At 43.9% G+C, this 23,676-nt stretch overlaps 1 protein-coding gene across 1 annotated transcript in view; it reads left to right on the top strand.

Annotated features, from left to right (window-relative positions):
* Npsr1 (neuropeptide S receptor 1) overlaps positions 1-21,426 on the top strand; it is a 100,390-nt gene extending 78,964 nt beyond the window's left edge. Inside the window, exons 6-9 of the mRNA XM_070014184.1 lie at positions 5,091-5,167; positions 16,326-16,412; positions 20,222-20,402; positions 21,336-21,426. Of these exons, the coding sequence (XP_069870285.1) occupies positions 5,091-5,167; positions 16,326-16,412; positions 20,222-20,402; positions 21,336-21,426 (436 nt within the window). The remainder of the gene's footprint in view (positions 1-5,090; positions 5,168-16,325; positions 16,413-20,221; positions 20,403-21,335) is intronic.
* The last annotated feature ends 2,250 nt before the right edge of the window (positions 21,427-23,676 follow it).

Here is a 23,676-nt window from a genome sequence, read left to right as displayed (position 1 = left end):
AATGATTTCAAAAGTGAGTTCCATTCAGCGGGCGTCTCGCCTGGGCCTACTTGCTCATCGCCCAGGCACCCAGGAATCCCAAAAGCTCCACTATGACCTTCTTCATCCTGGAGCATTCCCCAAGCATTCCCTGCCTGACAGGAAGCCCTCGCTCATGCATTCTCCTTATTCTCCCCCACTGGGCTTATCTCTGGGGGCGGGGGAGGCATCTTCTAGCTCCTATTTCTATTTCCTTGCTGGGGATTGAACCCGGGACCTCAAGCATACTGAGAAAACACTGTACCTACCCCTGAGCTGCATTTCCCTTTTCCCCTTCTTTAACCAAGACCAGCCCCACTCTGAGGGATTTTTCTGACTAGCTCTTGGTAGAGTTGGTGAAATTTCATCTCTCAGACCTAAAGGTCCTTCTTATCTCTCTTTGTCTCTCCCTGTCTCATTGTCTCTCTCTCTTTCTGTCTGTCTTTGCCTCTCTGACTCTATTTCTGTCTTTCACAACACACACACACACACACACACACACACACACACACACACACACACACACACACACACACACACACACACCCCTCACATATGACTTTCTGCCTAATATAGGACCTAGATTTGTTTTTGGCATACAGTAGCGCATCCACAAGCATCTTTGGAAGGGAAGGAAGGAAAGAAGCGATGGGGGAAGAAAGTCTGAGAAGGAGGCACTGTGCTGTCAGTGACGAGTCTCCTGAGAGCTGAGCGTGAATAAAGATGTCACCCTTCCATCTTAGGAGATACCATGCCCCTCAGATGTGAAGTGGCAGTGAATGACAGCACAGGCGACGCACTGTTTTTCTGGGTCACAACAACTGCAGGTTCATAATTCACTTGACAGAACTGTCTAATTGTTGCAGAGAGGTTATTAGCCCAGTGTAATTGCTTTACTTTTGCTGTGCTTATTTTCTTCCAACCTAATTTGATTCCCCATCCTTCTATCATTTCTATATCTGTGGGATAAAGGTATAAAGAGAAGACCCCGTGGCCAACACATGAAAAAGAATAAATGGACATGTGTCATGGAACATTGATATGTGATTGTGCTATGCAACAAACATCTATTTCTTTTGCTTGGGGAATGGGGCACAGACTGTGCAAAGCCCCGTGCTGGGTTGGTCCCTTGTGAGGAACAAAGCTCTGGGGAGGAGAGGGCCAAAGGTCCCCAGAGGCCTGCCCAGCACCACCCATGGACATGAGGCTCAAGACCAAGGAAAAGGATGGGACCGACCTTGTCGAAAAAGGAAGCTACATCTTCTATATCATTACCTGAGTAGGAAGGTAGCATTGTTTTTAATTTTTCAGTATCTTTATGTAGCTGTACAAAGGAAGTGCCACTTAACAAAGCAGTTGATGAATGCAATGCAACTTGGTCAGTGTCAACCCCTTTAATATTCTTACCCCACTGCGACCCAACCCTTCCCTTACTTTTCTTAATTTTGTGTTATACACAATGAATTCTTGACTGCACTGGTCCCCTGTCTCCCCTTCATTCATCTAACACTCCTTCCTTTGGCCCCACCCACTTTTGCATGTACCCATTTCCTGGTATTGATTTTGGTGGGCTTTGACTTAGTCATTCTAAAAGCTTATACTTATTTGGACCTTCCATATAGTCTATTTAAAACCCTTTCTCACAAGTTTGTTCCCTTTGTTGGTGGATGTTTCTGGCTGCATTTCCAAAATTCATTCCACTCCTGTTCTTTAGGATGAAGTCGAGAAAGGAGAACTTCTCTTCCTATTTTACTTTGTTATGATTTCTGGAGCTAATGGGAAGACATCTATGCTGAAAAGAGGGAAGGAGGGAAGGCCCTCCAATTTGTAAAGTTCAGCGAGCCTTGAGTTTGAGGTTGCAGTTATGAGAAATGAGAACTATTCTTGCACAAGGTGATTTGGACAGGAAGCTCTCTGTAACTCACTACCACGTGCATCCTGACTGCCACCCAGCTGCTCTTTACTGCTGGCTGCAGAGGCCAGGTTGTTCACTGATCTCTGAGGAAATAAGAAAGAAAGAAAAGAATGAATGCAGAGATTTCTTTCTCTGATGCATGACCACTATATTCTAAAAAGTAGCTTGGTTTGACAGTAACTGACAGGTACACCCAGGTGATGACATGTTTGCCCAGCTCACAATAAAACTGATCCTAGCTGTCTACTTACCTGACTTGTTAATCAGCCCTAAATATAGAGACAGGGAAACTTGAGACCAAACCCTAACTCATAAGATGCTTCTATTGTATATATAGTTGATAGTCAACTATTGGTTGAATTATTGATTGATTAAATATTAGGATTATAAGCCAAGTACTGGTGGCTCACACTTATAATCCTAGCTACTCAGGAGGCTAGGATCTGAGGATCACAGTTGGAAGCCAACCCAGTCATGAAAATCCATGAGACTTTTATCTCTAATTAACCAGCAAAAAGCTGGAAGTCAAGCTATGGCTCAAGTGCAAAAAGCTGGAAGTCAAGCTATGGCTCAAGTGATAGATTGCTAGCCTTGAATAGGAAAGCTCAGTGTTCAAGCCCTGAGTTCCAGCCTCAGGACCAGCTGTGTGTGTGTGTGTGTGTGTGTGTGTGTGTGTGTGTGTGTGTGTGTGTGTGTGTGTGTGTGTGTGTGTGTGTGTGTGTGTGTGTGTGTGTGTGTGTGTTGTTATAATGGCCAGGTACTGCTAACATTTTGTGGTAGAGGGAAACTTTCCTTGTAGTTCTTTGACTCAGAAAAGGAGTTCCTTGACCTAACAAATACTCAATTTAGGGTAAAGAGACTCACTGATAAATTTTGTCTCCTATTTTTCTTTAGTGAAAGCATATAAATTCCAGAAATATTCCTTGGCAAGATCACAAGAAGAAATGGCATATTCTCCAAAGGTCCACAGGGCTCTGGAGTTCCCAGAGAACCTTACTGAGCAAAAATAAAAAAAACAGCAATACAGAATAGAGGGTCGAACTCAGTCATTAATTAAGTTGGAGTCTAAAGATCATTAAAAGCAATTACTGCTTTGTCAGCGACTACAAACTGGAACTCTGTTCTTTTTTTTTTTTTTAACTGTGGTTTACAAGAGGAATGATTATGCAGTTTTGAAGCAGACCAGTGCTTTATCTCAAAGGGTTTTTTTTGTTGAGGTACTTAATAAATTTGAAATGTCAAATAGCATTAAAAAGAGTCTTAAGCCGGATACCAGTGGCTCATTGCCTGTAATCCTAGCTACTTAGGAGGCTGAGCTCTGAGGATCGCAGGCCAAAACTTTTGCTGGAAAGTTCTTGAGACTCTTATCTCCAATTAACTATGAAATGTGAAATCAGAAACAGAAAAAAATTATTGATTATTAAAATAGGGCCAAATATTAAAGGCAGAACCCCTCTGTAGAGAGAAACTCTAGGTCAAATGGCCAGCAGTCAGCCTAAGCCTTTCCCATCCTTGCTTTTTAAAAAGCAAAAGAACATCTCTCCCTCTCTCAAGTTTCCCAGGCTGACAACTTGGCAATTTATCACAAACTTTGCTGAAGGCCACTGACAACCTTGAGGTTTGTCACCAGCTGTACTGAATTGCTGTATTAGCCAAAAGCTTACCCCTACTCAAGGTTATGTTTTGGATTTTGTAATTAAGTAATGGTCATGCTGACCAGCTCAAGATTATGTTTTGCTTCTGCTTCTGCAGCTCAAGGTTATGTTTTGCTTCTGTAAATCTGCTTGTTTGCTTTGGCACACACCCCCACCCCTGCATATGTTTTTTCCTTTAAAAGACCCTCATGGGAAAAAGCCCTCATTGGGGTGTAGTTGCTGCATGGCTAATAAAGACTCCTTGCCCTGTTAACTGAGTTGGTGGCCTTATTTCCAGATTTGGAATTCTTCATTAACCATCAAAATGTTGGAAATGAAGTGGTGGCTCAAGCAGTAGAGGGTTAGTTTTAAGCTAAAGAATTCAGAGACAATGCCTAAGCCCTGAGTTTGAGCCCCAGGACCAGCACCACATAAAAAAAGAAAGTCTAAGGAGACTCAGAGTACAAGACATACTGACAATGGATTTCAGTCACTAACTCTGCTAGGCACAGGTTGCACCATTTAGAGTGGAGAATGATAAGTGTGAAAAACAGGCCAAAAATTAAAAATGAGGGAAAGGAAATTCTTGATTTTTAAGCAGCGTGCTTATCCCTTCAGATCCATACTTGGTGTTAATAACCACATTTCACAGAATGTTTACTAGGTACTAATGACTTTGCAACAAATTTTCCAAAATCTAGTGATTTAAAACAGTATTCATCTGTCAATGGCTCATACCTGTAATTCTAGTCAGGGAGGAGGCTGAAGTCAGGAGAATCAAAACCAGACTGGGAAGAAAAGACTGCAAGACTCCATCTCCAACTAACCAATAAAATGCCAGAGTTGAGGTGTGGTTCAATCAGTAGATCTCCAGACATAAGCAAGAGAGCCAAGCCAGAATGACTGGCCCTGAGTTCAAGCCCCTTAATGGGAGAAGAGAGAGAGAGAGAGAGAGAGAGAGAGACAGAGACAGAGACAGAGACAGAGACAGAGACAGAGACAGAGACAGAGACAGAGACAGAGACAGAGACAGAGACAGAAAGAAAAAGGAAGACAGGAAAGAAGGAAGGAAGGAAGACAGGAAGGAAGGAAGGAAAGAAGGAAGGAAGGAAGGAAGGAAGGAAGGAAGGAAGGAAGGAAGGAAGGAAGGAAGGAAGGAAGGAAGGAAGGAAAGAAGGAAGGAAGGAAGAAGGAGAGAGGGGGCAGGAAATAGTGAAAGAACGGCTTTGCCCTAAGTAGATAAAGAGACCTGGGTCCTTCTGTCTCCAAAGACTTTACTTGGAGTCTAATCACTGGCTGTACCTCCAACCACCTGGACCCTTAACTTCCTTGAGTCCTTGCCCAAAAAGTAAGTTATTCCATCCAATAGATCTTGTCTTTGCTCCAGTTTCAGAAAGGGTAGGGAGAAAGCCAAGGTAGGAGACCCCTCCCTCCAGCCTTCATCCTCAGGGAAGGGGGGGCCATCTTCTGCACCCCCATTGTAGAAACCAATGTTAATATTGCCTTGGTTGTTTTTCTTCCAGTGTCATCTATGGCATTGTGATCCGAACTATTTGGATTAAAAGCAAAGCCCAAGAGATGGTGATTTCCAACTGCTCAGGTAGGTCTTTCTCTACCTACATCTCCCAGCCCTTGGCTAATTAGACCCTGAACTGCAAATATGGGCTGAAGTTTCCTGGATGTACAGTCAAGCCCCACATTCACACCAGACCCATCAAAGGTTACCACCACTAAACTGTCTTCCACCCTGCCTCTCTGAAACCCACTGAAGGAAAGAGCATCTTGGGTCTGGCTAGGTTGTGTAGACAGCATGTCCCCCTAAGCAGCCTTGAAGCTGGCGGTCAGACCAGGTAGGAAGCCCATGAGGGCATGGAGATGAGTGAATTTGAGACCAGCACTACAGCCAACACAAGATGGGGGTTTCCCTACTTGGCATAAATTTAAAGGTGGGGAAAATTGCCTTCTGTCCACTTGGGCCCTAAGTCAGAGAGGTCGCAGTCCACACTGTCCCTGTCACATAGGGCTGTGTGGCCTTCAGGATCTCCCTTTTCTATGAAGCTGGATGCATTCATCTCCAGTGCAACAGCTCTTAAGACCCCAAGGCTACCTCGAGGCTGCCTGGCAAGGTGACTAGGCCTGACTCAGTCACACTGGCCAGGACAACAGCAAACAAGTGGGCCAGAAGGTTGGGCAAGGTGACATGGTCCTAAGGTGATAGTTCAACAATAGAGTGGTACTGGCTGTGCGTAGATTTCATGCTCTTTGTATCCCTAATGTATTCATGCATATACATCAAAATACATACAAATACATCAGCTTTGCACCCTCAGGTTCATACTAACATAGCCTTCTGCACACAACCACATGCACTCAGCCAGAGGCTGCATCTGGAATGACAAGAGCTGGGTTTCACTCCAGATGCATTATGAAGAGTCATGCCACCTTGCTAAGTCTCATAACCTCTCTGAGTTCCAAGAAGTTAACGTGACACACACAGAGTAGACTTTAAGTCCCCACTTCTTGGTCATGGGGGCTAGCACCTATATTAGAGCTACACTGATCTTTGACCCTTCTTCAAGCTCCTTTTCCCCTGGGATGTGGGATGGTCCAGAGCATCACTGGGCATGCTGACTGGCTGTCTTCCCTAGGAGGATGAATGGAGAAGTTCCACTGGTGTTTCCCATGAATCCAGTTCTAACTGGCCATGTCCTGCTACTTGCCAGGAATGGGCCAGGAGCCTGGGAATGCCAGGTGGTCAATAACATGGCTCCTGACTGCCTCTGACAACCTCTGAGGCTGTATTTTCCAGATGAAAATCCAGGCTCAAAGGCCAAGGGAACTAAGTTTCTGCTAGTAGCAGACAAACAGGACCCAGATTCAAGTGGCATATGCGATGGACAGAAAGCCTATTTTCAATACCCCCAAATCAGGGCGCCTCCCAGAAGGAAGAGATCACGAAACAAAAAGGGGTAAATGAGTGAAGAAGAGCTCAAAAAAAACAGATGAAAAGAAAAAGAAGTATCTTTTAATTAAAAATCCAAACACAAGGTCTTTGGCATGGCACCCCATTCCTGCCCACCCCCCCCACAGGTTTGCCTTTATCACTCTCTCCCAGAGCCACTTCCGGAGCTTTTGTTCCAATAGATTTTAAAATCAACAAGGTGCAGCATGAGCTGTAGGTTAGGGGCTCAGTTTTGCTGAGGTAGCCGAGGTTACCCCTGTTCACGATTTCTATGCAATCAGGAAGCGAATGAGCGTCTCCCTGCCTGTACCCCTTGCTCTCGCCCCCTGAAGAGCTTCTCTTTCCCCACTGTCTTTGACCAGTAAGCCAGGGAGCTCATCTGATTTCCATGAGTTCACCCCTCATAGGGCAACGAGGGCAGATGCCACTGGAGACCGGAAATGATAGAGGGTCTCCACATTCTGCCAGCTACCTGCCCTTTCTCCCTTGTTGTAGGTGAGCTCCTGTCTCTCCCCAGAGCTGCCAGTTTTTGACATTGCCCACTCTTGACACTCAGGGGCTCCCCCGTCCTCCAATACTGAGATGGTACCAATGGCCATTTTAGAGATTGATAGGCACTGTGACATTGCCTTCCCCCGAGGTAGGAAGAGCTGTCTAGTTTTTACTCAGAAATACAATTCTATGTCTCCTTTACACGATTCTTAGTTCTCCCCATCTTCTCTGACCATCTGTGTCCTCCTTCTGGAATCAGGCCAGCTGGTTTTCTCAAAAGATCATATGTTGTCTGTATCGTATTCATCAATGGAGCCCACTTGACTTCCTATCTGTCAGCACAGGCATGTTGTTGTGGAGCTGGCTGGTGAACGAGATCTCCAGTGGTGCTGGCATGCCAGGATTATTACTCACCAACAAGGGGACATTAGCTATGATGGTGTGAACAGAAGCTCACTTTGTAAACACTGGCTCAAGCCATCTCTACTGCAAGAACTATTCTTTTTGCTCACACAAGTGTCTATTTTCTTCCCCTCACTCAAAGGTTGACTAGAAAAGAAAATCCTTTGTAAGAGACCTAAAGACATTCCCACAAACAAGTATAAAGAGCATTGGGTAGAGTAGATTTCCAAAGCTGCCCATTACCTTTCCTAAATGAGCATGCTCTCCATGTTCAGGGTTTACCTGCAACTCCGTGTGGTGTGGGAACTTGGGGAGGGGCACCCAAAGACACATATAGTCTATCTGGAGAGCACTGGCTCTCTTTAGCTTGTCAGGTATAAATTGAGCCGTGCTGTATCCAAATTAAACATTTCCAATTAGATGAAGCTGAATGGGATGGAGAAAAATGGGCATGGATTAGGAACTAGGCTAAAGCCTTTTCATCTTCTAACTTAATTAATTTAAGGTAAGCCCATTAACAGGAATCAATAGTGGTGTCTTTATTAGTAATTATGGATACAGTGGCTTTTCTACAAATAAAAAAATACATGCAAGGAGAATATAAAGCTACATATAGAAATTGTAATGTGCTTGTGAATATTATGTTGTAATATCATAAAAACGTCGACCTTCAGCCAGGCATTGACGGCTCACATCTGTAATCCTAGCTATTCAGGAAGCTGAGATCTGAGCATCACAGTTTAAAGCTAGCTGGGCAGAGGAAAGCTCTTGAGACTCTTATCTCCAATTAACCACCAGAAAACTGGAAGTTGTGCTGTGGCTCAAAATGGTAGAGTGCTTGCCTTGAGCACTCAGGAACAGTGTCCAGGCCCTGAGTTCAACCTCCACTACCAACCAAAAACAAAATGTTGACTTTCCCAGATGATCTGCTAGTCAATATGGTGCCAACCCAAAATGAATGCAACATCTCATTGAACCTGACAAGCTGCTATTAAAATATATATGGGAACAATCAGAAGCCAAGGCTAGCCAGACCATTCCTGGAGATGTAAAACAAGTGGCAGTTTGCTGACCAAATACTAAAAATTATTATAAAGGCAAAGTTGTGCATAGAGTATGGTATTGGTCCAATATGATATACAAGTAGAAAATTAAACAGCCCCCAAACACATTCCACATACATAACAACTTCATAGATGTCAGAAGACCACAAGGAAAGAAATGAAATTTCCATCTGTACTCCAATCCATAGGCAAACACTAATTCCCCAGAGATCTGAGTCTTAAATGTATAAATTAAAAAGGATTTTTCAGAATGAAAGTAGATGATATCTTTGTAACAATGGGGAAAGAAGGCTCACTTTTCTTTTTTTCTAAATTTCAACTAGCATATCGAAAGAGGCAGCATGTCTTTAATGGAGCTGGGTGGCATTATGGACGAAGGAACCTAGCATCTGCAGTACAGCCCTGGACTCAGCACACGTGGCTTCGCCTCAGTGGTCATCTCTTAGGAACCACAAGCCTGTAGATACCAGGGAACTACTGCCGTTCTCCAAATTGGCATACATACATCTCATGGTTTATGATTCACTTGGCAGTAGAGTTCTTCAAAAATGTAACAGGCTTCCAATCTATTTGTTTCCAATCAGTCATACATTAGCCACCATAGTCTAAAATCACTTTAACATAATTTTCTCATCTGTTTGTACAAAGACTGATTTTTTTTGGTTGGTTGTGAAGTTTGAACTTACTCAGGGCCTGGTTGCTGTCCCTGAGCTCTTTCGCGCAAGGCTAGTGCTCTACCACTTTGAGCCACATCTCCACCTCCAGCTTTTAAGAGGTTAATTGGAGATGAGTCTCATGCGGACTTCTCTGCCTGGGCTGGCTGTGAACCATGATCCTTAGATCTCAGCCTCCTAAGTAGGTGTGAGCCACTGGCACCTAGCTGTATAAGCATGATGCTTAGACATACACAATGTAGCTTGATCAGACTCATTCTCCTCCATCATCACTGTCCTTCATCTCTCCCCCTTCCCAAACCATCTCAATAAGCTTCATTGTTCATTTTCACACAGGCATATAAAGTATGTTGACCCTATTCACCCTCCTTCATAACTATGATACATGATACATTAAATTGCAAAAGAACAATGCATCAATTTGACTCCATTAACATTTTTAAAGAATCAATCCACAAATGGAAAGAAGCTATTTAGACCACATATACCTGGAAAAATATTAGCATATAAAATAAATGAAGGATTAAAAACGAATTTTAAAAAGACATACTTTGAAGACAAATAGGTTTTTTAAATGAGCACTACATTAACAGGCATTTCACAGAAAGGGAAACAGGAGTGGCTGCAACCTCTTGGGTCATCCGGACAGTACACTGAAATTTCAATTAGATACAATCATCCACTTTCAGAACTGGTAAAATCATAAAAATCATATACAGGCCAAGCACAGGCTATATATATATAACTTTTTCAATCCAAATAACATTTAAAAAACAAGATTATAAATTTCCCATTTGTGCAGTACACAGTTCAGTTAATGTTGAGCTCTGTCAGTCTGGCATTATCATCAGTCAGTTCTGTCTCAATCATGGTCTGGTCTCTTTAGTATCTTCCTGCCCTTAACTTTGGGAAAATCTGCTTTTCAAAAGGCAAATAGCATCCAAATAGCAAAGGGAAAGCAGCTTATGTGCTTTACTGGAATTACCTAGTAACGTAGAGATTTGTTGAAAGAGGCAGCATGTCTTCAATGGAGCGGGGTGGCATTATGGACAAAGGAACCTAGCATCTGCAGTACAGCCCTGGACTCTGAACACATGTGGCTTTGCCTCTGTGGTCATCTCTTTGGAACCACAAGCCTATAGATACCAGAGAACTACTGCCATTCTTCATATTGGCATACATACATCTCATGGTTTATGATTCACTTGGCAATATAGTTCTTCAAAAGTGTAACAGGCTTCCAATCTATTTGTTTCCAATCAGTCATACATTGGCCACCCTAGTCTAAAATCACTTGAACATAATTTTCTGATCTGTTTTGTTACTTTCTCGCCTAGTCCCTATTGCTCAGCTCCCTGGAAGCTAGATTGCCAAGAGAGACCTCACGTCAGTCTGATCTGTGCCTCAGAATCACTCAAAGAAGATATTACTACTTGGCTTAAATGTTTCAGTGCTATATAGCTTCATAGGCAAAGCAGGGCCAGGTTTATTAGCTGAGACCCACATACTTAGAAAAGGCTTGGTTTAGTTTCCTTCCCAGCCTGCATATTTGCCTTATAGTGGTTCCCACAAAGTGTGTGGCCAATTCTGTTAGGGACAAGGAGCAATTGGTCTTCATAACAGGACACAATCCCCAATTTGAGGAGTTTTCTCCAACCCCATCTAGCTTTGTTAGGTCAACCAGCTCTCCACAGCCCAGTTCCTTTTGCCAGTTCTTTCCTGATCACAGCTAGTAAGCATCACTACACACTTTCCCCCGTTTACCATCTCATCTCCTGGGCTCCAGGCCCAGAGGCTCCTGGTTGGCCTTCACAGGCCTCCAGTGTCGCCTCCAGTAAATGGTGAAATGGTGCTGAAGTGTCTCGCTTCCTGCTGTCCACCGGCTGAGACACTGCCATGTGTTTCAGGTTTTTATAAACACAATGTTACATAAAAGGTGCTAATTTCTGCCTTCGCTAGGAAAACACTAGCAGCTGTGCAAACTCCAAAGTATCAGTAGCCTTAACAAAACAGAAGTTTATATTTTTTTTTTTTTGCTCAATTAAAAACTCATTTGGCAGTACAGGCGGACGGAAAAGACACTGTCTAACACAGTCCCCCAGAGATTTAACTAGGTAGAAATTCTGCCACGTTTCACAAAGTGCTATTCATGTAGCCCTCGGTATCCAGTAAGAGAGTGAACAGGTTCCTTGATGGTTTGTCTGACCCAGGGTCAGGTCTGGAAAGTAAAGACCTCAGTTCTTCCCAAGTCCCCTTCCATTAAACTTAGTCACATGACTGAATCTTGCCATAAGGGAGGCTGGGAAATGTAGTTTAGCTGGGGGCAGGAAAGGATTTGATGGCCAGCTTACCTGTTGTTGTTGTTTTTTTATTTTATTTTATTTTTTATTGTGAGAATACTGTACAGAGGTGTTACAATTACATGGGCAAGATAACAAGTACATACCTGTTTGAGTGTAATTATTTTAGGCCTGTCAAAGTTCCTGGTTTTGTCTGAGGTTCAGCAAAGGCTGAGTTAGGTAATCGTTCCTCTGACCTCACTGAGAGAGCTCCTGAGACCCAGCAATTGGCTAAAACCCTCCTGAAGATAGGACTTAGAATGCCTCCATCTTGAAGGTTCAGATGTATGTGATACGGACAGCCCATAGGGAAAGAGGTAACATCTCATGATCACAAAGGGACAATAAGTTCCCTTTCAGGTCAAAGTAAAATGTAAGGGCCACACCACGTAGGGGTATTCTACCCTAACCTGTCACTGTGGACATCTAGTGAGGAAAAGCTACATGGAAACTGAGGAGATATTCTTAAACCCCCTCACCCTACCTCCACCACCAGGAGCTCAATGGATTCTGCTGCAGGCCCCTGCAGTCACAGAACAAGCACATTCTTGTTTCTTGATAGAAGAACTTAAGAGCAGGCATCACAGGGAAGAGCGAAGATTCTAAATAACTCCAAAGCCCACTGGTACCACTGAGACCTACAGAAGAGGAGCAGCAGGCAAAGCAGTCACCCAAGGGCACAAACAGCAGTGAAAGAGTACACAGTGGTGGCTTAATGACAGATGTCACCCAGCCAGAGCCCTCAGAGGGAGAGGTCTGTGGAATGGCATGGGACCTCCCAGGTCAGCAACATGGGCCATAGAAAACAGGATGCAGCCACAGTGCCTGAGGAGGCACGGGTGGTGGCCAGGAAGAATCAAGAACACTCTAGATGCCCCTTGGGCTCTACCAGAAAAAGTAGAATTTTAAAAAAAATCCTTGGAAGGAAATAACCAGTCATGCAGATAAGCAAGAGGCGGTGTGACATGTTAAAAATACTCGATGATTCCTGCTGATATTTAGGTTACGTGTGTAGGTATAAAACGAACGTTAAGTCTGAAAACCTTTAGTGATCAGGAAGAACTGCTAAAATTCTATTTCTTTTTTTTAATCAACCCGAAATACACACAGTTTTTTCCCAACACACTTATTTTAAAATATTGCCGGTTAGATTTCCTTGTTTCTAAACAAATCACCTGCACGTATTACAAACCCACAGATGGCGCTCCCCACGCTCCCCAGGGAGCAGCAGGAATGCATTTTGCTGCTAGTTAAAAATCCCTAGGGACCAATTATTCCAGCATTCAGTGCTAGGGACCCCTATGAACCAGGGCAACTCTGTGGGAACCCCAAGTCTTACGAAGAAGAGCCGGAACTGGCTATTTGGAGACTAAGTTCCCGGCCTGACCCCCGATTAAGGATGCACCCTGGCATCACACAGTCTCTTGTCTGTCTGCTTCTTCCAGCAGCAAATGTACCAAGCTCACCACTTCCAGGCTGTGGAGCCACTAATGCATGTTGACAGGTGAAGTCCACTGCTTTTCACTCCTGCTCAGTGCCGAGGACAGAGTAAAACTAATCCTTTTATCTCCCAATAAAGGAGAATTACTTGCATTCTGTAGCTGAGCTCTCTTTGGAGAGCTCGCTTTAGAGCTGGAGGGCCTGCCTTTCCTCGAGTGGTCACATTAAAGACGATTTTCACTGATCCCATTGGGAGATCAGAGGGCAGGCAGTTGATTATATTGTCACCTACCTGTCTTGTGGAAACTATTGCGACTTTCCATTTTAGACAGATTTCAGAGCATAAATGCCATCCTCAGAAACTCTTCTGAAAGACCAACTAAGTCCTCAGAGCTGCACTGGTTAGGGGCTAGCTGTTACCCAGGTCAAGCAAGGGGGGACATTATGAACAGGCTATAATGTGATCTGCTATGGTCTCTTCCTGCCCCATGGATGAAATCCCCTCTGTCTCCAGATCACAATTTTGTATAAAAGCTTGTGATACCTGGAGTTTTCTCCCATAAACACAGCTCCTCTTCCCCCTTGGGAAAACTGCATTCATCCCAAGCAACAAGGTAACTAGCACACTACCATGGAGCTTAATACCTAAAAAACTGTGAATTTTGTGTTTTGTTTATTGGTTTTTGTCTATCTTGGGGCTTGAACTCAGGGCCTGGTTGCTGTCCCTGAGCTCTTTTGCTCAGGCCTAGCCCTCTACTACTTTGATCCACAGCTCCATTTCTGGTTTTCTGTTGGTTACTTAGAGATAGGAGTCTCATGGAATTTCCTGCCTGGGCTGGCTTTGAATTGTGATGCTCAGATTCAGCCTCCTGAATAGCTAGGATTACAGGTGTGAGCTGCCAGCATCCAGCTTTGAGTGCGGTGTTTTGTGCTTTTTTTTTCTTCAAAATCATGAGACTAAGTCTGGGAGCCTGGGGCAATTTGTTTAAGTGATCAAGAAGGTAGGTGTGTTCTTGTCCTATCGTGAGGACTATGCCCTTCTCAGGTTCATACCTGATTCCAGGGCTGTGTCCTTCCCAAGATACCACACTGGATATTCAGGATCTCCACTCTGGGAATGGCAGATGGGCCAGGTGAGGAGGGGTCTGCTGTGTGCTGAAGGATAGCAGCATTCCTGGGCTCGATCTAATAGATGGGTTGTACCCCCACACCAGCACAGTTGAGACAGCCAGATGGTATCAAGGCACTGCAGAATCCCCACAAGACCCCATCCTCACAAGGAAGACCAACACTGTGAACACTGTGTCACATGTTCCCTCCCGAAAAGGAGGCTCTGTGCTTCAGGAAAGTGCACAGGATAATTTAAAGACCCTAATAGTATAGTAAAGTACCTAATAGTATCCAGAAAGAAAGAAAGAAAGAAGAATCCATTATAATTAGTGTGTTAGTTCTTTGCAACTGAGAATCCCCAGGACTGTTTTTTTATTGGCAATAGATTGTCCTCTTCCATGAGGAAATCTGCAAACTACTCTCAAGCTCCTGGGGGCTGCTGCTGCCTGAGGAATTCAGCCCAGACTCCTGACAAAGATATTGGAGGACTCCACACCTGTCCTTAGCTCTCCTCTCCACCCTCAAACTCATGCTTCGGCAGGCTACGTCTAAACAAGATGATTCACCATGGTCCCAACACATCCTCCGCCTTCTTGTTCCGTATCTCAGCTGCGGATGTTCCCTCTGCTTCCCACATCTCTGCAGTCCCACATGCACTCCACCCTTGGCTGTGGATTCCCTCCTGCCCCTTGGGTTTACTGGCTGCTCCCTTCATCCCCCACAGTCCCCACTCCTGGCCCAGCTGGGGTGGGGTGGGCCTGTGTTCCCCTCCACTCACTGATCCCTTGTGGAACATGTGTGAGTTTTCCCACTGGACTGAAAGTTCCTGGAGAAGCAGAAGTAGATTTCAGGCTTCCCATTCTGCAACATGTCGTGCTTATTAGAGCAAGCTGGATTCGATGGTGAATAGGATTGCATGAAGAGAACAAAGATTAGCCATGACTAGTCTCCCCCGGCCCCCTCTCAGGATTAAAATGACTCTCAAACCAGATTCTGAGCAAGGGGTAAGACTGGCCTCTTTAGGGCACATCTGCCCTTTGCATGCCACGTGGGCATACTGTAGTCTTCTGAACCGGACCTCCACTACAGTTGAAAACACTGAAACCAATTCAGTGAGAGGAGGTGAATTCACAAATAGGGGTTGAAGCCCTGATGGTAATAAAAAAATAAAATAAAAACAAAAACTCTTCCATAGTCAAAGGACACTGTGGCCAAGATTTCACCCTCAAATTTGCCATCCCTCTACCACTTTGGTTATTAAGGGCTATTGCACTAAACCTGCCCACGAGAATCTCTCTTTTATCATCAGTACTTCTTGACTATGAAAGGGTAGTATTTGATTTATTGAACAGTTATTAAGCATTCAGTATGATAATAGGCTACAAGAATGGAGAAAATACATTCCTTGTCCACATGTAGCTTCTATTTCTCATGGATTTGTGTGTGTGTGTGTGTGTGTGTGTGTGTGTGTGTGTGTGACTGGAAATGGAACTAAGAGCATCATGCACGTGAACAAAGCACTTTACCTCTTGAACTCCACCTCTTCAGCCTTTCCAGTGGATTCTTACATTCACCCCTCAAGTGTTTTTATCACCAGGTAATAGCCCTTACAGGTAGGCCTTGGTGTATGGGTGCTTCTACATTTGTCTGATAGGAAAGAAACATGTAAGACTCACCAGTACTTCTGTCCATTCTCCAAGGATGAATGTTTACGTTCTAATCTTTAATGAATATAGTTGGCCAATAACATGGGTTGGGGAACTTGGGAGTCCATCTGACTAGACCTAAAGTTATATCCAGATTTGGTTATGATAGTTTTGTCGGTATCCCTGGCTTGAGCTTTGGTGAAGAAGAGAGTTTCTGAGTTAGATGAATGAATCAGTCTAGAACAACCTTTCTAGGAAAATGATTTTTCCCCATGTTTCTGCAGGGAACAATGTGGGTGTTTCATCATAGTCTGAGACTTAGAGATCAGCTCTCCACAAAGAAGGACTTGGCCCCTGTGGTCAACCGGTTCCGTTCTAAAAGTCTAAGTTGCCCCATAGCAATTGCATATGGTACGGGGTCACAAGAAGAGCAGTTTCCAGAGGCAGTTCTGAGTCATTATAGTTGGAAAATGCCCCAGGAAGTCCTTCTAGATATAGTCAAACAAGAAACAAGTGATCTGCCCATACAAATACTGCAGGTCTGACCTTCAAGTTTCTATCAGAGGGGAAAAAAAGCAGAAACTGTCATATCATGGGCACTAAATTTTGCCATTCTCTTGTATCTGCAGATGGAAAACTCTGTACCAGCTACAGCCGAGGGGTCATCTCAAAGGCAAAAATCAAGGCCATCAAGTATAGCATCGTCATTATTCTCGGTAAGCAGTATCTCTTCTAGTATCACAGAACTGTGTAAACACTCCAAAGACAAACTTGTGCCAGAAGGCCCATGCCAGACAGGCCAGAACACCCATGCCAGAAAGGCATCTATGTATGAGTACTTTGCCTCTGTCACCAGTACTCCTGTCCCTTCTTCAAGGGCCAATATCTGTGTTCTAGCCCTTGATGAATGCAGTTTCCCACCAATATTATGGATGGAGCAACTTGTAGTCCATCTGATTAGATCTTCATACCTGTACCTCATGCTCAGATCCCCTGTCACTCAGCGACTTCCTGCAAGACACACCCTCCCCTTCCACAGGGCTGGTGTTCACAAAACAAGGGAAGATTGTGTGTTTTGTTTTCTGTGGGTCTTTAATTTTAGAGTCACTGCTGACACTTCCCATACAGCTGCCTTTACTGACCTTCCTGCCAGCCTACCTTCTGCCCTTCTCTTTTCTTTCTACTCTTTATACACATGAAGTCAACTTCCTGCCTGAAATGGTCTCCTCTCAGATAGATGCATGGTTTACTTCCATACCTCATTTTGTCCCCCAAGGGTGGTACTTCCTTCTACCTTCTTTAGTTTGAACCTTTCTTTAGTCTAAACCTACCTGCTTTGTGGTTTTACTTCTACCTAAACATATATACATACACACACACACACACACACACACACACACACACACACACACACATATACACACACACACACATACACATACATACATAGAGAGAGAGAGAGATACATATTCTTATTTTTTCCTGCTGTAGCAACAAATCCATGTAAGCAATGTCATGCTTTTGTGTTACATTATTATCACCAGGTCTACAATAGGGTCCTCATATACATTTTAATATTTTTAGAAGGAATAAATGAATGAGGATCTGTAAGAAGGAAAGGGATTTGTTGTCTCTCCTTCTTAGTCAGTTCGTCCACCCTCTCCCTGATTCTGGCAGATCTTAAGAGGCTCCAAGAAAGCATTAGCTACATATTGAATCACCAGAACAGCTCTTCTTTCCTTTCTAAAACTTGAATGCAAAATGCCAAACAGAGCACCCAATGTATGACTCAGCCAGCAGAGTACAGGCACACAAGAAGATTGCAAGCAGAACTGAGGGAAAGCCTAAACAACTAGCCAAGGCTCTGAGAAACCTTTTCTCAGAAGCTGCTGAAGCAGATCAGAGACCCCCATGTTTTTCCAGCCGGAATCACAGATGTACTCTCTGACTGTTGAACCAGTAAATGTGTGCTTAAACATGCATTCCAGAGCCAACACAACCCTGTGCGTTCAGAAATTATACTGCTGGGCTTTGAGTCTGTGAGCAGCAATATAAGTAGATTTTGTAAAGCCACCTTGGTAACAACTGTTTTGAAAGACCCTTTATCATCCTAAGATGATACTCATAATACTGCATTCCTACAATAATTTTTAAAAGTCAATCTAATGTTCCAAAAGTTACCTAAAGTAAGAATAAAAAGTTGTGGTGTGTGTGTGTGTGTGTGTGTGTGTGTGTGTGTGCGTGTGTATGTGTGTGCTCACATGGTTACACTGGAAAATAATGAAGTAATCAGGCATAACAAGAGCCAACTCATACAGATGGATTTTCATGGGGACACAAAAAAAATGGAATCAGGTTTACTGTCATAGACTTGATTTTGTGAGTAGGCAAAAAAAATTCCCTGGTAGCATTCCAAATTTAAAGTAAGCTTCCATTTCCTCAGGAGTTACATTTCTGAAAATCATCAGTATTATTAAAAATATACATGTGTGTATATACAATCAGTAGGTTTCTAGAGCAGGCCATGACAGACAGGGTCCCTCCCTACATGAGTGTTCAATTGGACATTCAAGAAGTGGTTGAGACATGAGGAGTTTTGCTGACCAGGCTGCTGCCGGGAGTGTACAGGATGACAGGCACACCTATGGACACACACACATATGTACACAAACTATACATTCACACAGCACACACAAGCCTGTTTCCCTTGATGCCCCAATACCACTCTCTCTACTGGGGTGAGCCACCTTGAGTCCCAAATGCTTAACTGCACCTGTGTAACACATTGCCTCCATCTGGAAACAAAGACATTACAAGTTAATACCTTGGAAGTGGCACTGTGGCTCAAAGTGGTAGAGTGCTAGCCTTAGGTTAAAAAAAAAAAAAAAGCTCAGGGACAGCACCCAGCTCTTGAGTTCAAGACCCATGACTGCCTCCCCCCTCCAAAAATTAACAAAACAAATAAACAAGTTAATCCCTCATTCCAAAACTCCCCAGCAAGTCACAGAATCTCTATCACACAATTATGGAGGAAAGCTTGCCCCCTGCATACAGACAGCCAAGGAAGACACATTCCTAATACTCTAAGAAAATTTCTGAGAGTGGGAAAAGGTGAGAGGGGAGTGATAAGGATGTGGAGAGGAGTGGGTATGTGTTCGGACAAGCCATAGGTATGTAGCTCCATAGTAGCCTGAGCTCTTAAGAAAAACAGAAGATAGCTAGATGACAGACAGACAGACAGACAGACAGACAGACATAGACCGACAGACACAGACAGACAGACATAGACTGACAGACACAGACAGACAGACGACAGACAGACAGACAGACAGACAGACAGACAGACAGACAGACAGACAGACAGATAGACAGATAGATAGATAGATAGATAGATAGATGATAGATAGATAGATAGATAGATAGATAGATAGATAGATAGATAGATAGATGGATGGATGGATGGATGGATGGATGGATGGATGGATGGATGGATAGGGTTGCCTGGCATGATTAAAAAGGCTGAGAAATCTCAGGATCCACACACAATTGGCAAGCTGGAGACCAAGACAGCAAATGGAACAAGTATTAATCCAAGTTTGAGTCCAAAGGCTTGGGCACAGAAAAATGGTTTATGTAAGTATCTGTCTGACTCCAAGTGTAAAGACAGAAGATCATTGTCTCTAGCTAGTCAAGGAAAGATCAAATTTTTTCCCACTCAGTCTCATCATTAGATACAGATCTTCAACATATTGATTGGGTTATACACACCCTGAGGAGGGCATGTGCTTTTATTAGTTTACTCATTCATTCTCATAGATTTATCCAGAGTAATAGTTAACCAAATATCTGGGCACTCTGGAGCTCAGTCAAGTGAACAAATAAAATTAACTCTTCCACTCTGGATCCCCATGCTGCACCCATTTCCTTTGAGGATTTGAAAACCCCAGGTCTCATACAGACGCGAATTGATTGGCACAGGGATATTGGATGGGTGTTTTCTGAGAGGGTAACTTAGAGATGAATAAAAAACTGAGAACACTGATAAAAACTGAGCTGTTGTCTGAAAATAATAAAACTACTCTGTCATAATCTAGAATGTGGAGTCACTGTATGGTCCCTGTGCTTCATGTTCTCCTGATGACCACAGAGGATCTCCAGGTGCTTTTGCTGGGTTTCCTTCCACACTGTGTTGGAGAAAAGGCTGCAGCCATATCCATCAGTTCTCCAACTCTCAGGGACCAATTTGAAACTGTGGAGATCAGACCATCTCCCTCTACAGAGAGAGAGAAGATCCAGGAAATCTCCTAAGGCTAAGAATGTCATCTGTAGAACATGTTCATATATATGCGTACATGTGTACATATTTGATAGACATGACCCTTTTTTTTAACACACACAGCCAGTGTAGACAGCATTCTATTTCTGAGGAATCCCAGCCAACACAGAACCTTCCAGTTAAGCTCCAGTCAGAGATGAGCAAGAGACCCTCAGTGGTGGCTTCTGCTAATGGCTCTCTTCTCCCCAGCGTTCATCTGCTGTTGGAGCCCTTACTTCCTCTTTGACATTTTGGACAACTTCAACCTCCTCCCAGACACCAAGGAGCGTTTCTTCGCCTCCGTGATCATTCAGAACCTGCCGGCCTTGAACAGCGCCATCAATCCCCTCATCTACTGCGCCTTCAGTGGCTCCCCCTGTGGCCCCTGCAGGTAAAGGAGGGCTCTGGACCAGCCACACAACTGATGGCCACCTTATCCAGATGCTGGTGTGGGTATGAGTGTGGGTACATGTGCGTGCATGCGTGCACACACACGCACGGGTGCGCTCTTCATTCCAAAACACCCACACATTTCAGAATCCCCATATCTATATGAGATGCTGAAGCCCAGAACAGCTCTACTCGTGTGCAAAACATTGAGCCACACCCAGGCCATGGCCAGTGCTAATAGTTCTTTTATACTGAATCACATTTTGTAACAAGTGCTTTCCTTTATCACAACACATGGAGATATATTTCTCATTCAAAACTCCTCATATGTGCTACCTCCATATAAGCCTATGTGGTAACCAGATATTTTTTTTAATTATCATTTTATAGCTAAACAAAATAAGGCTTGCAAGACTCAGTGACCTTATTGAGATGATATGCATTAGTACCAGAGCTGAAATTAAATCCCTCTTGTAACTACTGTTGTTCTCCTGTTTTTTGCCTTTTATTTTGAATAAGCTGCTAGGAGTAGGTGGAGAAATCCACAGGAGACAGAAAATTAGAAAAGCTTGAGAATTGGGCTTAATGCCAGAGTCTGAGGTTCAAATCCTGCTTATTCATAGCTAAGTGTGACGCTAGGCAGGTTTTGTTTGTTTGTTTGTTTTAACTTCCTTATATAAGTTTTAGCTTCTTCCCCTGTGCAATGGGTTAATAGAAGTGTGCAGGACTTTGTTGTTGTCACTGTCCACTGAACTCTGGTGCTGACGAATGGAAAGATGACAATGAATAGTGGAGAGAGAGATTTGGGCGTTAGAGAACCTGGAAAGTCCTAGCTGCTGCCTGATCTTTAAAAACCCCCACCACTAGTATCTCAGCCTCCATTTTCATCCTGCAAGATCATTTTCCCTCATTGTTTTATTTGGACTTTGCCTAGGGACCAAAGGTCACAAGATTCCAGAATAACATGCCGAGAGAGAAGCGAGAGGCATGAAATGAAGATTCTGTCCAAGCCAGAATTCCTCTAGATCCTGGGGCAATGGCAGCACCAAGCATCCTTCCCCTTGGGTCCTCACCACCAGTTCATGCATGTGCCTGCATCTCAGCAGATCCCTCCAGCCTGCTCCTGCCCTCACTTCCAATGAAGGTGTGTCACCTGCAGTGTGAACAGTGGCCAACACAAACATACCAACGGTTCCTACCAGCCAGGAAAGACACCTCTTACCTTTGCCTTCCTCCCAACTCCCAGCCCTCTTCTCCTTCGATCAGAACTAAATACAGTGGATAGAGATAGCACTGGCTCAGGGTTGTGACCTAGTTGCCATTTAAAAAATGAAGAATTAGCCAGGCGCTGGTGGCTCACGCCTGTAATCCTAGCTACTCAGGAGGCTGAGATCTGAGGATCGCGGTTCAAAGCCAGCCCAGGCAAAAGAGACCGTGAGACTCCTATCTCCAATAAACCACCAGAAAACCGGAAGTGGCGCTGTAGCTCAAGTGGTAGAGTGCTCACCTTGAGCTGAAGAGCTGAGGGACAGCGCCCAGGCCCAGAGTTCAAGCCCCACGACCGACAAAAAATAAAAATAAAAAAATGAAGAATTAATTGATTAAAATTAATTTAAAATGACTTTTTTCCTCCAGTGTTTGCATTGGATGTTTGATGGTTGTTGCCAAGATAGATGTTTGTCCCTGAAATGTCAACCAGTTCATGTACAGGGCCTGTACACAGAGGCTGGCATCAGCCGAGCTTGCATGTTCATTATATCAACAAAGGACTTGTGGAAAGAACACACTACTGGGATCATCAAGGAAGTACCTTCTCTAGGAAAAATAAATGAACTGCCATGTGCCCTTGACCTTCAGTCTCTGGGAACTGAGACTTGGAAACTCCTGTCTTGAAACTCTTTCAAGGCTCCTCCCACTGCAGCCAGCATTTGGGCCACCTTCACACCTCAGGGACCCTGCTTCTTGCTGTGACAGCCCAGATTCTTCCCTGGGAGCTGGGGACTGAGTTCCCAAGGCTACTGCAGGTGTGATGTTTCTGTAAGCTCTTTATTTTTCTTGCAGCTCTCAGCCTTTGTCTACCTAACGTCTTTGCCAGGAAGTGCTGTTAGGGCTTATTTTGACAGGTCTGGAGTTTGGTATTTATAAGCATAATCCAAGTGAAATATGACTAAATGTTTTCTAGTCGATTTTTTTCTTCCCTTTAGAGTTTGCCATAAGTGGAAATGAAATAATTTAATTTGATTATGTATACATCCCCGCCCACGGCTCTGGAATGGCTCTGAGCACCTTATTTTTAGCTTCTCTTGACATTACAGTCTCCTTGGCAAAATCCTCCCTTCCAGTATTTAAGTCTTTTTTTTTCCTCTCTCACTCTTTTTTTTTAGCTGACTGCTAGTAGAGTCATTAAGATGTTCAGTATATTTTAATAGCACTCCATTTTTCATAATGATATCAACTCAAAGGCTGAGTGTTTAAGGTCATGGTGGCAATTTCTCCATAAATTCTCTTCTGTATCCCATGTGACCTTAGGGAAAGTATCTCCTTAGACAGAAATCAGACACTTTAGTCACCATCTCTCTAAAGATTATCCTCTGAAGTTCAGGAGCCTGATTATCCACACAACAGATTTGAAAGCTGTTTTTCTCTCTTGTCCCATCAACTAAACTTGAGTAACCCTGGAAACTTTGAGAGGTAGAGGAATGTTTTTAATATTTCCCTTTAAATCAAGATCTGCCATGGAAGTCTCCTGGGCTTCAATAGCTGCCTGCACAGAAGCCAATTAGCAGGGCTGACTGGTGGGCATCTGGACGGCAAAACAGGAGGCCCAGCTCTCCTGACAGATGCTTTCAGTCTCTGTCATGCTCAGGTCTGAAGAAGACATCATGTACCTACCTCACCCACCCATCGATTCTAAAGGCTAAGGAGAGAGTACAGGGAGGGCTTGGCACTCTGGACCAGACTCTGAATGTGGTGGTTTTGCGCCTTTAGGTAACATGTCTCTCATACCCCAAAAGAAGCTGGTTGCTATAGAATGACCTCCCATTAAAACCAAACTTGCTTTGCTCTCATATGGATTCTGGACTCTTTTTTGGCATGTATTTGCTGGGCTTGGGAAAACATAGTTTAAACATTGCAAAAAGAGTGGTAATCAGTAGCCTTATTCACTTGGACTGGTCACTTCATGTCTCTGGGATCTATTGTCTCATCTGTAAGATGAGGCCAGAATAAGGTTAGAACAGAAGATCTTGGGGTTCTGACAGGCCAGGCTCTGGGGT

Source organism: Dipodomys merriami, unplaced genomic scaffold (genome assembly GCF_024711535.1).
Source record: "Dipodomys merriami isolate MVZ:Mamm:240054 unplaced genomic scaffold, mDipMer1.0.p SCAF_94, whole genome shotgun sequence".
In the NCBI taxonomy this organism is placed as follows: Eukaryota; Metazoa; Chordata; class Mammalia; order Rodentia; family Heteromyidae; genus Dipodomys; species Dipodomys merriami.
The sequence above is the reverse complement of the archived record's forward strand: the minus strand, read 5'-3'. Positions and strand labels throughout refer to the sequence as shown.